This window comes from Canis aureus, chromosome 8 (assembly GCF_053574225.1).
Source record: "Canis aureus isolate CA01 chromosome 8, VMU_Caureus_v.1.0, whole genome shotgun sequence".
NCBI classification, from domain to species: Eukaryota; Metazoa; Chordata; class Mammalia; order Carnivora; family Canidae; genus Canis; species Canis aureus.
Window position 1 is genome coordinate 64,987,685 of NC_135618.1, and position 14,322 is coordinate 65,002,006.

Below are 14,322 nucleotides of genomic sequence, written 5' to 3' on the forward strand. Positions count from 1 at the left end.
GGTGCCCGCCTCGGCTCCGCCTGGCGTCCTCCGAGAGGGCAGGTGGCGGCCAGGTGCGGCCGGTGGAGGACCGAGGACGGGCGGAGCAACCCTTGGGCTCCCCGCCCCCGCGGCCCCGGGCGTCCAGGCCGGGTCTGCCGAGCCCTCCGTGCCCCAGGCCGACCTCGCGCGGCCCCGCGCCCGAGCTGAGGATGTCCGGCCGCCGGGAGTCGCTGTTCTGCAGGATGCGTGCGGGGCTGTTTTCGGTTCGCGCTCAGCGTGCGGTGTTTGCCGTAAGCTCCGTCTCAAACCTGCGCGAGCGGCGGCTGCTTGGGGAGGACAGGTTTTGCGGAGACCCATTTCCCTGCCTCACACGGAGCCAAGGCCGATCGAGAGACAGTCCCTTTAGGTTTTCTCTGCGGGGCAAACTACCAGAGCTCAGACCCCGGGGGGCTCCCAAGGGCAGATGGGGTCTCCTGCCACCCTCGGGTTGTGGCCGGGAGTGCGGCGCGAACCCCTCCCTGGGCGTCCTGTGCCACGTGCTGGGCCAGCAGGCCGTGGGCAGAGGCCACGCAGCCTGGGGTGTGCTGCGGAGCGGGGCTCGGCCTCTCGCGCTTTGCCACTGCCGAGAGCATCCCCGGCCCGTGCGTCCGTCTGGGAGGCGGGAGGCGCGTGGGGCAGACGTGGCCCCACCTGGAGCTTGGAACCCCCTCCAGCTGCGCTGAGCCGGTGAGCGAGGTCTTCACACACTGAGCGTCCCGTCCCTTCAGAGCGTTAGTATGGCCGTGGCCGGTCTAGAGGATCAGGCTGCAAAGCGGAGGGGGCCCTGAGCAGTTACGGCCTGTGAGGCGCCCGCCGCTGTGCGCCCAGCCCCTTCCCAGGGCTCCAGCTCCTTGGGAACTTGGGTTTTGTGGGGTCACCCACTGGGTTCCACGGCTCTGTCTCCTCCACCGCGCACAGCGGTCAGGAACCGAGACCAGTAATTGGGTGAGCCTCAGGCTCCTGCTGGCCCCTCTGAACTTGAGGCCTTGCTTCAATTTGGAGCTATCGGAATTTTCCTTTTTGGTTCAATTGTACATTTAAAGTGAATTTTTAAAAAATACACATCATCCAGCAGTTTCAGATTCAGTAGCAGGCGGCGCTTCAAAGCAGGCCAAGCCCTGGCCCCTACCTGAGGCGCCCAGCCAAGGGCCTGCAGCAGGTGCAGGCGCGCCTCTCCCCTACGCTCGCCAGAGGGCAGCATGGAGCTGCGCGAAGCCCAGGGCATGGGCCCGACCTAGGACACCTCTCCCTGGGAGGGGCGCGTTGGCCAGCACCCTTTCTCCCCCAGGTCTCTCTGTGCCTGTTTGAGCCCAGCCGTGAGCTCTGCGCTGTGACGACCGCACAAGAGCCATCTGTACATAGGCCACTGCGCTGACCCTGCTGAAGATCCCGAGATGTCCCAGCCCCGCCATCACCAGGACACTGCCACGGCCCCGGCCCTGCGCACCGCCAGCCGCCTGGTGAAGGAGGTGAGCCTCCTGCCGGGGTGAAGGGACGGTGACCCGGTGGACACCCGCCCAGTTGCAGATTAAAAGCCTGGCCTGGTATTAGGGCAAAGCTGCAGCTTCTGTGACCAGAGGGGCAGTCAGGAGGGGCGTGAGGCTCAGGGAGGAGCCTGGGTGCCCAGGGGTCAGGGGTTGTCTAGACCCTTTGAACCTTATGCTGTGCATGTGTGACCAGCAGGAGCAGAGGCAGCTACCCCCTCCCCACCACTCTGGGCCTCAGGGCTGGGTGGGGGACAGAGCGTTAGTTAAAACCATATGGGGCATCACAAGGATCCTGCGTCCTCCCAGGGGGTCTCTCTCTGGACCACAGCACAGTGTCCACACTAGCTCCACACACTGCCACCCTCTCAGAATACGAAAGATAGTTTATTGAATCTATACGTCTCCATTAAAATTTTTAAACATAAAAGCTCTGTAACAAACATCACAACTTAGTGTTATCTGTCATATAAATAAAATATACACTAAGATGTACATTATCCACAGCAGGGAACACGGCATGAGCGCGGGAGCAGCAGGGCGGGGAGCACAGGGGCGGCCACCCTAGGGAGGCGGCGTGCGGAAGCGGATCTTCTTGGCTGTTTCCACATCAGACTTGGCAACCAGAAACCGCATCTTCTTTCCCCCATGTCGGATCAGGTCCACGGCTCTGAAACCCAGCGCAGGGGAAGGAGGATGGTGGAGCAGGGCTCGTGTCGTGGGGACTCCCGGGGGTGCCCAGGATGGGGGCCTACCCCGTGCCGTGACCCAGAAGTGCTCAGAGGGGCCTGTGCTCACACTGCCTGGTCCAGAGCCCACCCCCCACCCCGAGGAGCCCCTGGTGGAGCTGGGGTGTCGTCAGAGGTCAAACGAGCAGCTGAGGGCTGAGCCTGGACCTCTACCACAGGGTAAGGATGGGACCTGCTCGCGGGCCTCGGGGTACCCTGGGGCTGCAGCACAAGGCGGTGGTACCTCAGGTAGTTGACGCCCATCAGGCTGCTGCCGTTCACTTCCAGGATGCGGTCTCCCAGGGACAGCCGGCCGTCCGACGCTGCAGGGCTACCCGGGAGCAGGGTCTGGATGTAGAGCCCAGGGGAGCCCAGCGGCGTGTGCTGGGGGGAGAAGCAGCGGCCTCAGGGCGCCGTGGTCTTCAGTGTGTCTGCGAGGGCAGCCCTGGACACCATCACAGCCCCCAAGGACCGAGGTGACGCTGCACGCTCTTCCCTCCTCCCGGATTCCTGAGAACTGCCCACGCCCCAAGCCCCTGGTCCCCAGCCCTCCTCTCCTGGTGAGCTCTCACGCTGCGGGCCTGTGCAGAGGGACAACTCACCATCCCGTCGATCAGGCCCATCCCCAGTCCAGAGGGGCCCCGCTCCAGCTCCACCACAAAGACATAGCAGAAGTCCTCCGTGCTGGAGCTGTGGCTGGAGGGGGCGGCCAGGGGCTCGTCCTCGTGACCCGCCCCATCTCCTGGGTGGGCAAGAAGATGTGCCACTTTCTACGCTGCCGCAGCAGCCCACCCCAAGCCCAGAGGCGGTGCTCACACAGCTCCTGTCGGGGGGAGGGTCTGGACTCCGTCTGTGGGCAATGCCCCCGTGTGCCTTTGGGGCACGTCCACCCCCCCCTTGCAGCTGCCCCAGGACACCAGCCCCTGTCAGAGGCTGGCTAGTGCCAGTGGCTGAGCGGTGGGCTCTGCCCACGGTCCCCCCAGGCTCCCTCTCTCCTGCCACAGAACTCTCCTGAGACCCTCCCCAGGCCCCCTGCCCAGTACTGGGACCCCCAGAAAGCCTGCCCTTTCTTGACTGGGGCCACCGTGAGGGTGGCGGGTTGCATCAGTTCTCTCTTCAGGTCAGGTCAGGGCTTCGGGCAGAGCTTGCAGCCCCCATCTCCGCACCCGAGCAGGTGTCCTGCCTCCGGCCTGGCTCGGCCTGGCTGTGCCTGTGCTCAGGCCACACTCCGCGGTCTGCAGCACTGTCGGGGCTGTTCTGCCCCCATCCAGTCCCCAGGGAGGGGGGCACACATGCCCTGCCTCCTCCCTGCCCCCCTGCCTCACACCTCCTCCCATGTGTCACCTGAGTCCTCTCTCCCTCCGCCCTGAGTGTGGAGACTCAGTCCCATCTGTGCATGGTCCAGCTGCCCACCCCGTCTGGCGTCCCAGGCTATAGGGTTCCCGGGCAGGTACTAAAAGCCCAGGCCAGACAGGCCCCCGGGACCTCATTGGTGGAATGACCCAAAGGGGATCAGCCCAGGTGCCAGCAGGGCTGGGGTACAGGGCCTCACCTTCTGGAGCTGCCCCCCGGGAGCCACTTTGTCCGTTCCTCCTCCCTTCCAGGAGTGCTTGCCCACAGGTGCCACCAGGCTCTGGCCAGTCAGGGACAGCGGGCTCGAGGCCGAGTGGGGTGCCGGGAGGCGTGAGCAGGCACGAGGAGTCTGCCTGCAGGGGGCCAGCCTGGGGGCCCCCGCGGCTCTGCCTTCCCGGAGGGCCCTGTGCTCGGGGAGCCCCTGAAGAAGGAAGAGCGCGCATCTGGCTGGCTTCACGGGCTCCCCTGGAAACCAGCGGGCAGCTCTGGCCCTCTGGGTGCCCTTCCGGGGTGGTGTGGTGTGGGCCCTGGAGGCAGGGGAGAGGGAAAAAGTTCAGGTATTGACAGGCTGACAGGAGGGGCCCAACGTGGTGGGAGAACCAGAGGGGTCTCCCCAGCCTTCTGCAGCCGGGGCTCCACGAGCTGCCCAGGGCAGCAGCCAGGCCCTGTGTCGGACCCAGGTACCTGGAGGTACTCTGGCTGGGACGGCCCACCCCCAGGACTGGGTTTGCTGCGCAGGCTCCACAGGAAGTGGCGGATGTAGAGGAGGTGCTGGTAGATGCTGTCATCCAGGCAATCTGCTTCCAGATCCACCTGGAAGCCCTCACTGGGCAAAACGATAGGCGGGGGGTTTTCATAGGACTCCAGGACATCCTCTGCGGGGGAGGGACACACTGTGACCGGCCTGGCCAAAACAAAACTTCCTGCCCCTTACCAGGCTCACCCACCACCCCTGCCCAATACTGTAGGGACTAGGGTCACAGCAGTGGGGCATTCAGGCGAAGGCAGCTGCCCACACCAGCTCTCAGCCCTTCAGTCCCAGTGACCACCCAGGATGAAGCCCAAGCTCCCAGGGAGGACACGGCCCTGCCAAGTGGAACCTCTGCCTCACCCCCAGCTCCACCCGCCCCTCTGGGCACTCCCGGCCTGTGCTGACTGCATTCCGCATGTGTCACCGTGATCCATTAGCTGGTGGCACGTGTCTGTACTAGAACAGGAGCCCGGTCCGACAGCAAGAAGGCCAGCACCCACACAATTTGGGGCTCCTGGCAGAGAGCCTCCCATGCGGCCGGCCTCAGGAGTGAGGAGGGGCCCAGGGTCCCGCTCAGACCACTGGCTCCATCCAGGCCAAGGCTCCAGGTGATAGGGGCACAGCAGAATGTCGCCCACGGCCTTATTTCTAGCTGCACTTTCTACCTTCTTTTAATTTCCATCTCTGTATCACGATGTCGTGCAACGAAAAGAGATGGGCATCTATTTGTAAATCACACGTATATGCACATACAGAGGCCCATGTCCACTGTGTGGGGCAAGCACACCACCTCCCCCTCAGTGTGGGGACCTGCTCTCCTCCTGGTGGGTGGTGCACAGAGCAAGGCCCCATCCTTGCGCTCCTCGATGGGGAGGGGACCTCTGGCCTGACCCAGAGGTTGGAACTGGGCCATGGACTGTAGACTCTGACATCCAGCTGTGGGATCTCAGAGTCCCTAGGCAGGGGACAGACCCAGGCACTCAGGAGGAAGATGGCCCCAGATGCTCTGCGGGCTCCTCTAGGGAAGTCCCCCAGGGAGGCTCCCCTTTGCCCCCAACACAGCCCACAGGACCCCTTGCTCCTGCCCCTGGGACGGCAGCTCACCTGACTTGAAGGCATCGGGGCTGTCCTGGGCACCCGGCTCCCAGGCGCTCATGGGGCCCATGGCCGAGGCCAGCTGGTACTGAGTCAGCAGCCGGTGCAGCTGCGCGGGGTTCAGGGTGGGGAACGCAGCCCGCAGGTTTGCCCAGCTCATCTGGGTGACAAGAAGGAGCTTGTGGTCAAGACCCCTGGGGGGGCACAGCTACACCCCCAGGGAGGGTCTGCCGGGCACTCTGCGGGCAGGGGCAGAGGCCTGTAAGGGCAGATGAGGCCAGCAAGGGGGTCAAAGCCCCAGAGGTGGCCGTTCCTAGGGGCCAGCAGGCACCACACCGCACGCTCTGTGCCCCCGACATGCCTCTCACCGCATCGTGGCAGGGCCGAGAAGGGAGGGAAGGAGCCCTGGGGACACAGGGCAAGAGAAACGGGATTCCTGCCTCACGGCATGGAAGAGTCGTCGACCCGGCAGCCTCAAGACTCCATGACGGCACAGCCTTCCACCACCTGGGACCCCCGAGACTGGCTCTGTGGGCACAGGACAGGGAGGCTCCTCCAGGGGGGCTGGCCGCCCAAGCCATGCAGAAAAGGGCAGACTTGTGCACGATGACGTCAAACAGCTTGCACGTCCCCTGGACCACAGTCTCTCCCGCAGCTTCCTGACAGGTGCCCCGAGGACCCCCGCTGACCCTGCCCATCGGGGCCGGCCCACGCTCACGCCCTGGGTGGCGTGTGGTGGCTCATTGTCCCCCAGCTCCTGAGGTTGCTCTTCAAAGTTGGAAAACACTCCGTTGGCTAATCTTCGGGATGTGTCCCGTCTTTATTCTTCCAGGAAGTTCACAGATTTCTCACGCCCAAGGTCCCGACACCGTGGCGCTGAGTCCCCCCTGCAAGTCGGTCTGGCCGCCGAGCTGCTCAGCCTCAGGCACCTCCAGAAGCTCTGGGTCAGCGGCCCGGGACCTCGGGGTCTGGGCTGCCACTTGCTGCGCGCTCTGCACTCCTGCTGTTTGGACCTGGGCCTTGTTGGCCGGCGCCCTCCTCCCATCTTGCCTTCGCTCCTCTGCTTCACTGTCTCCCGGGTTTACTGCCAAGAGGCCGGGGCTGCGGTTAGCAGGTGCCTCTGCCAGAGGGACAGCAGTGCCCCGAGGCTCCCGGTGCAGGGGTGGGGGGAGGTGCAGGGCACCGCTGGGAGCCCACAGGCTCTGGAGGCCTCCGGGTGCCTGAGGCAGTGCCCTCTGGCTTTCCCCGTCCCTGGAATCCAGGCTTCGCTGCCCACCCCGTGCAGCGTCCAGGGCTGGGGTCAGGGAGCCACCAGCAGGGACCCAGCACACTTGCGCGTCCGTCTTACCCCAGCACAGGGACACTTTCTGGGTGACTTTGTGGCCTCTGTCTCCCGATCTTGCCACTGAATCCTTCCTCTCTGCTGTCACGGTTTTAGTTTCCGAGAGTCTTTTTGGTTCTCTTATTTATAGAATCCTATTATTTAACGGACACTAAGTCTTTTTTTATCTTCATGAAGATATAAATTTTTTTTAAAGTTTCTTCTTCCTGAGAAGTCTGTTTCAGTGGATGTCCAACTATGGCCTGTATTTATAGGACTCTCAGGCTAAAAGTTCTCACCTTTTTTAAAGGGCTTAACAACAACAGAAGAATTTGGGATGGTGACTATTTGTGGCCCGCAAAGCCTACAGTATTGACCACCTGGCCCTTTACAGAGAAGTCTGTCAACCCCTGATCGGTGTCCCCCGACCTCATCTCCCCGAGCCCGTGTCTCTCGTGTTGGAAGCCACTCACTCCCGTTTCAGCGTGGGTGCTGGGTCTGCCTGGCTGCCTCACGGTGGGACCCAGGTCTGCATCCTCCATCCCCAGCTCCCAGCTCCCACCAACCACCCAGCACCGCTAGGTCAGCCACCTGCTGCGGGGGAGGGCACAGGTCCCAGCCAAGCCGGCAGTGGCACACAGCCTCCAGCACTCAGAAGCCACTTGGCCCCTGAGAAGCCCCCTTTATCGGGGTGAGACTTCTGGTGTCGGGCTGACAGCCTGGTTTCCTAGCCTGGACACCCTTTGTCTTCAGTGCTCTAGAAATGAGCCCTGGTCTTCTGCTGGCAAGTGTGAGGAAAGGGCCGGCACCTGGCTGTGTAGGAAGGGGGGCAGCAGAGCACCCAGAGTGCCCGCTTCGTCCTCTTCCCGTGCATGTCGTGTTGGAAGTACCACGAACACACGGGAACCGTACACGTCCAAGGTGCCCAACTGCTGTTCACAGGGGGGCCAGCCGGTGCTCCCAGCTGAGGACAGGAGCGGAGAGCAGCCCAGGCCCCACCACTCCCCTGCAGAGCAGCGTCCCGACTCCAATGCTACAGCCGCAGCCGGGCTTCCTCCCTCGGGAGGAAGGTCCTGATGCTGGGACCACAATAATCTCTGCACCCCGGGCCTGACTCTCGCTCACCGACACTGCTCATGGTTGCCGACGGCCACACATCCACGCCACTGTGCAGAAGCGCACGCCGGTGGATGCACCCCGCTTCGTTCACCCCTTGTGCCGCTGAGTGCTCTTTGGGGCTCTACACCTGTGACATCCCCGTCTGCCTCTGCGAAGTGCAGGCCAAAGCACTTCTTGCCGGAGAACCAGTCAGCTGCCCTGACTATGAACACTGTTAAATGTGTCCCCCAGTTTTACTGAGATGCAATCATTACTACTCATTTTTAATATAGGGTCGGAATGATGTACCCTTCATTCTGGTATCAGCAATTTGTAATTCCCCACCTTCATTAGACTTTTCAAAGAGCCACTCCTGGCTTTCTGCTCTTTTCTGTTCCCCGTTTACAGATCTTGGGGTTGGAAGGAGCAAGAGCAGCACCTCCTCCTGCTCCAGGATCTGCATCCTCCCCTCTGTTCTTGGCCTCCTCGCGTCTTCCTCAGGAGCCAGCCTCCTCCACTGCGCAGGCACTCATCCCCCTTCCTGGCCTCCAAACGTCTCATCTCCATGTTCTCCGTCCCTATGGGCTTATGCCACCAAGAAGCCCAGCTTTGCTTTGGTTTGGTGCCATTGTGGAGGAAGCCAACCACATGCCTGCGTCCCAGCTGGGCTCAGCACCCAGGCGTCCCCAGTTTCTGAATTTTCTCTAGAAAACCCACACTTCATTTTTAGGATAAAAAAAATCAAATAACTTCAAAGACATTTGAGCAAGATCTGATCCCCAATACGTGGTAGATTCTCAGTACCTGCTGAGTGATCGCCAGCTGTGGGGCCTAGGCTTAGCCAGCATGAAGCAGTGGTCCCCCGAGGGCAAAGCCAGGTGACATACATGAAGTTGGTTATGCCCTGTGGGTGTGCAGCAGACAGCAGCTCCCGCCATTACTAAGAGTGATGGTGATGCAGGCACAGATGAGATTTTCTGAGTTGTGATCCTTGGGTAGAGGCCGAATACCCCAATTTTATTCCAGACTGAAAGGTCTACGATCCCTGTAGGAACTTCACATGTGCTCCCCCGGATGCTCCCGGCGGCACCAGCCATGCAAACCTCTCCCCATCGTCCCTGTGGCACACTCAGTGCTTTGCCAGGCAGGAAAGGGACACCGCTGGTTTGGTTTCAGTGGTATGGGGCCAACTGTGTGGAGAAGCGACTGAGGGAGAAGGTGAGGAGCTGTGCTAACTTCCTGTTGAGCTTCCAACAAGTGACCACAAATGCACATGCTGACAGTTCAGGGGGTCAGATGTCCAGTGTGCATGGGGCCAAACCCAAGAAGCCAGCAGGGCTGTGTCCTCCTTGCTCATTTTGGTTGCCTGAACTCAGTTCCTTGTGACTGTAGAATAGCAGTCCGTTTCTGTGCTGGGCTTCAGCTGAGGGCTGTTCCCACCTTTGGGAGGCCGCTGCACCCCATGTGCATCTTCAGAGGCAGGCAGGTGGTGGAGTCCCTCCTCCTCCTGTCCTCTCTCTGACCCGCTCTTCTGAGCCCACCGGACAAGCCAGGGTAAGCTCTCCATCTCAGGGTCTCTAACCTTAATCACACATTCAGAGCCGCCTGTGCTAGGTGGGGCCAGGGGACTGGACACAGACCTCTTTGGGGCCTGCTCCTGCCTGCAGGTGGTAGTGGCTGTGGAACAGAAGAAACTCTGCAAGATCTCAGAGGCCCAGAAGCCAGGTCTGGGGCCCATGCTGGGTTTGTAACTGTGCCCCTCCTACCTGGATAAGCTGGGCCCGGGGAGTGGCCAGTAGGTTGAGTGTGCAAGAAAGCTTCCGGAAGAAGCACTCTCCGGCCTCCCCATAGCCGGCGCTCCTCATCCACTCCAGGAGCTGCTGCAGGCGGGCGCAGGCCTGGACACCTCTGGGCCAGTGGAAGCAACTGAGAGAGGGGCCTACGAGCAGAGAGGGCAGGTGAACCCAGCTGCTCCTCACAGGGGCGTGCTGTCCGCCCATGCCCAAGGAGGTCCCCAACACCCATACTCCCCGACCCCAAGCCTCTGAGGACAGACCTCATGACCTTACATTGGTCTCCAAGTTATCCAGCCTGCGTCTGGACCCCTCTCTGGGTTCGGTGGGGTAGGCATGGGTGTGAGGGGGCAGGGCAGGGGGGGGGCTGTGACAGCCACTAAATCCTAGGTGCAGAGACATGGGCCACACCTACAGCCGAGACCCCTTGCTCCCATCTGGATCCTGCCTGCAGACCCCAAGCAGCCCAGGACGGCCATGCTGGTGACACAGGTGCGTCATGGGTTCACACCCGCTCTCACCTCCCCATGTCCCAGCAGGACCCCTGGCTGGAAGTAACTGGCGCTCCAAGCCCCTGGCAGTGAGGAGAGCCTGGGGGCCAGCAAGGCAAGGTCAGAGACCACATCACCTTGGAGCCTGTCCACCTTCTCTCACTGCTGGGGCTGTGTAGGGACAAAATGAGCCAGGAAAGGCCGGTACAGACCCCCACCCCTACCGCCACCCCGGGGTGTCTGCAGACACAGATGGACATTACTGCTCCCAGAGGGACTCGCTCTGTGACATTAGCTACTCTCCTGGGCCTCCACTCCTAGCCCTTCCTGGCACCGCCTGGACGCCCGTGGAGCAAGGTGCCTCCTGGAACTTCAGGGAGCAGACGCCACGGTCCTCAGCGCTCACCAGCACCCGCGGCTTGGTTCTTACTGCAGGAGTGCGGGTCCCCAACACCCCAGGGCCTCACCCTTGTCCAGGAGCTGGTTGAAGAGCAGAGTGCTGGAGAAGAAGAAGAGGTACGCCAGCACCTGGGAGGCAATCTCAGGGTGCATCTGGAACTGCCGCAGGAGGTCCAGGGTGGCCTGGTACACGGACACGACATGGCGCAGCTCCTCCGGCAGTTGGGGAGCAGAGCACCAGCTCTCCCGGCGCTCTGTCTGGAAAGGGGGGCACTCCAGCAGGGCCGGGAGGCAGACATACAGGGACTAGAGGGGAGAGGGAAACACCAGCTGTGGTCTGCAGGGGCCCTGGGGGCCACACGAGCCCCCCTGCCTGGGCCTGATCACATATCCTGCTCAACAGGCCTCAGCTGCCCCAAGCCAAGGCCAAACCCGCTTATAGGGGCAGATGACACCAGGAGCCACAGAGCCCCAGCCAAAGGGCTGCTGGGGACACTCCGCGGGTCTTGAGGGGACGGGGCTCGCCCCTCTTGTTCCATCAGACAAAAGAGTGGTGAGGGGGCAGCCGACTGGCCTGGAGTTCCCCCCAGGACCACACCCCTGGCCCTGGAGCACCCCTTCCCACAGAGCTGAGCCAGGCACAGCACTGGGGGCCAAGGCGATGGTCCTGGTGGAAGATCCAGCAGGAAGGCAGGCCCCTACACTCGTCTTGGGGGCGACGGGGCAGCATCTGCTGCTCCCCAGAAACAAGGTGAAAGCTCCGCCTTCCCAGGGGGTCCTCGCTGCCACCATACCTCAAAGTCATCCTGTGATGACTGGTCAAGGGCAACAGGCTTCCCCACTGGGAACCCCAGGGCAGATGTGAGCACGTGGTGAGGCGGCCCTTCCTATTTGGCCAAGATACTGAGGCGGTGTCCTTCTCAACACAGGGCAGCTGGTACTAACTGGCCACGGATGCTTCTCCAACCACTGTCCTCAAAGTGCGGTGTCCAACCAACCCCCCTTGCTTCCCGCTGGAGAGCAGCAGGGGCAGGTTTCATACCCCCACGAAACCCATGCAAGTGAAAATTCAGTCTTAGCAAGTTGCCTCGGCTCGCCCAGTCGGGGCCCCTCCTCTCTCTGCTCGCCTGCCTACACCCCCCCCATGTGCTGGGGTAGCAAGGACCCTCCTTACCTGGGGGCTCAAACGCCCCCTCTGTTCACCGCAACGGCCACCAGTGTCCATGGGGCACACAGTCTACCTTCCCAATCACTGCCCAGCAGCCAGCCCTCCTGCTCCCCCACACTGCCCCTGCGCAGTCGGCCGACTCATGGGACAAGGGTGACCGAGCCAGAGAGCAGGAGGGGAGGAGCTGGAAGCCAGGGCTCACATGCGCAGAGGCAGCGGTTAGAGCTCACAACCCCCCAATGATGGTGAGAAAAGGGCCTATCTCCCCTTCGTGGTCCTCACCCCCTGCCCCAAAGAGCCATGAGGAACACACCCTGCGCAGCGTCTCAGTGAGCCGGCAGCCTGCTGTACCTTGGAGACGTAGTACACGCACTGCTGGAAGGCATACAGGATGACCTCCTCCAGCGCCGCCATGGCCTCCTCACTGGCCGTCAGCGTGCAGGAGAACAGGGACTCCTTGGAGCCTGCGGGGAGACAGCAGTTACCACGCGGGATGTGTGGGGCGCCCAGTCACCTCCGGAGGGCGCTCCCCAAGTCCCCATCTTGGGTTTGGCGGACGAAGCCACACAGCGCGGCCTGCGGCCCCGAGTCCCGCGCCGCGCCACGCCTTCCCAGGGCTGCGGGGGAGGAGATGCTGGATGCGACGGCCAGGCCCCTTCCAGGCCCGTCAGTGCTGCAGCGATGCAAAGCACATCTCGAGCTCGTTACTGAATAGATGCCGGACACATTTTCTGTTGGAACCAGTGGCCCAACAATAATAGATTCTGACCCAATTCCCCTGCAGTCACTTCTCCCTCCTGACACAGGTCAAAGGAACACCTGGCCAAAGCTCCGAAGGAGACGGTCACTCCACAGAACTGTAACCTGTTTCCAAGAAGAGAGAAACCCAAATGGTTCTCCCCCAGCACCTGGGAGAGGCTGCAGGGAAGAAGCTGCTCTGAGACCAGGATTTTCCACAGCCCCACAGAGGGAGGCAGCCTTGGCTGCATGCGGCTCCTCCAGGACAATAGGCCCAGGTGGTTGGGCCTCCGCATGCGAGCTGGTGCTGAGCCTGGGGGCTGCCCAGCGGGGTGGAGGGGGGTATCAGTGGATGCCACATGATTTGTTCCCTCTGGGAGGGGTTCCTGTCAAGGCAAGAGGCCAAACTGGCCACAGGGACCCCAAACCTGAGAACCCCAACAGGGCGGAAATGTTCTGAAGAGGCCTCTAGATCTCAGGAGGCACGTGGTGTTCCACCAGCACTTAGCAGAGGTGGACGCCCTGCCTTTGTCTCCCACTCTCTCAGATCCTCGCTTTAGGATCTGCAGCAAGCAGTTCACATGTGTGCGTCCAGTGTAACAGGCACCAGCCCATTCTGCCATGGCCCTTTCGTTACCACACAGTGTGGGCCCCATGACCTAGGACTCTCCTTCCAGGGCTGGGAGAGAGGTGCTGGCTCTAATGGGGCCACCCACTGCTGGACAAACAGAATGGAAATAGTGTGCAAGTCCATCAGACACCCCCATCCCACCCCTACAACCATCTGGATGTGCCACTGATCAAGGCACTTCTCTTTCCAGGGCTTGGGGCTCTCCTGCCCAAGCCCACAGAGCAGCCCCCAAGGGCTCACTCCCCAGGAACCCGCCTGAAGCAGGAACCCAGAGGCCTTTACCACCTGCCCACAGTCCTCCCCAGAGCCCAGCCTGTGGGGTCTCACTGGGGACCGACCCTGGTGGGGTCTGGCTGCACCTGGCAGTCTCACTGGGCTTCAGAGGAGAGGCAAATCAGGCAACTTTGGGGTCCCTGGGGCTTGGGGTAGTAAGAGGCTCTTAACAGGCTGCTGGGCTGTAGCACCCCAGGCCTACAGAAACATATAAGGGTGCCCACTGCTGACAGCAAAACCTGCAGACCAAAGGCGACCCACAGCCAAGCAAAGCCAGCAGGAACAGGGCCAAGAAACCAGTTCCAAACCCTTTCCCTGGAGCAGGGCCTGGACGAGAGCAACACACCGCCCTGCAGGCCTCCTACTCATCCAGCCTGTCTGAGAAAGCCCACTTGTACCCCTGTGTGGCAGTCGGGGCTCTGGAGAGAGGAGGGGTGGCAGAAAGAGGCGGCCAGGACCCCACAGAGCACAGCCATGGGGCGGCTCCCCACAGATGCCACACGAATCTCTCAGACATCACTGGCAAACCAGCTGAAACACTTGTGCCCATGGTACAGGCTCTGCTGGAGTGTCCAGCCAAGCTGACACTCACAGGAACTTTTCAGGAGATCAGGGGCCTGCGCCTGAGGCCCCTAAATCCACAGGTGCTGAGGCAGAGGCAAAGCTCCCGGAGATACTCAGTGGATAAAATACCCCCTGGCACCCATGGGCCCACCTTCTATCTGCCCGGAGAAGGGAGGCGCCCTGGACAAGAGCTTCAGACAACAAAGATTGTTTGCGGAACGAGAAGGCGATTTTCCAGCGTTCAGGACATGACATCTGTTTTCAGAATTCTTCCCACAGAAATTTCCCGCTGAAGGTCAGGAGGCTGAGACACGGCTCTGACCTTGCCTCTGCCCTTTGGTGATGTTATTTTTCCTCTGAGCTCTCCAGCGCCGGCACCACACAGGACGTCGTTTGTGGGACGGTCAGAGCTCG

The 14,322-nt window shown here is 61.8% G+C and overlaps 1 protein-coding gene and 1 long non-coding RNA gene across 2 annotated transcripts in view; one reads left to right on the forward strand and one right to left on the reverse strand.

The window, feature by feature from the left end:
• The first annotated feature begins 12 nt into the window (after window positions 1-12).
• LOC144319483 (uncharacterized) lies at window positions 13-6,974 on the forward strand. The gene is made up of 2 exons (XR_013385303.1): window positions 13-1,490; window positions 2,166-6,974. It is a non-coding gene; the product is annotated as an uncharacterized LOC144319483 (long non-coding RNA).
• The window catches only part of RADIL (Rap associating with DIL domain), a 64,537-nt gene continuing 52,088 nt past the window's right edge, over window positions 1,874-14,322 (reverse strand). Inside the window, exons 6-14 of the mRNA XM_077907661.1 lie at window positions 12,054-12,166; window positions 10,603-10,840; window positions 9,618-9,790; window positions 5,442-5,592; window positions 4,271-4,461; window positions 3,786-4,113; window positions 2,836-2,975; window positions 2,478-2,617; window positions 1,874-2,175 (exon numbers count right to left, since the gene is read on the reverse strand). Coding sequence (XP_077763787.1) covers window positions 2,070-2,175; window positions 2,478-2,617; window positions 2,836-2,975; window positions 3,786-4,113; window positions 4,271-4,461; window positions 5,442-5,592; window positions 9,618-9,790; window positions 10,603-10,840; window positions 12,054-12,166 — 1,580 coding nt within the window. The 3' untranslated portion in view covers window positions 1,874-2,069. The remainder of the gene's footprint in view (window positions 2,176-2,477; window positions 2,618-2,835; window positions 2,976-3,785; window positions 4,114-4,270; window positions 4,462-5,441; window positions 5,593-9,617; window positions 9,791-10,602; window positions 10,841-12,053; window positions 12,167-14,322) is intronic.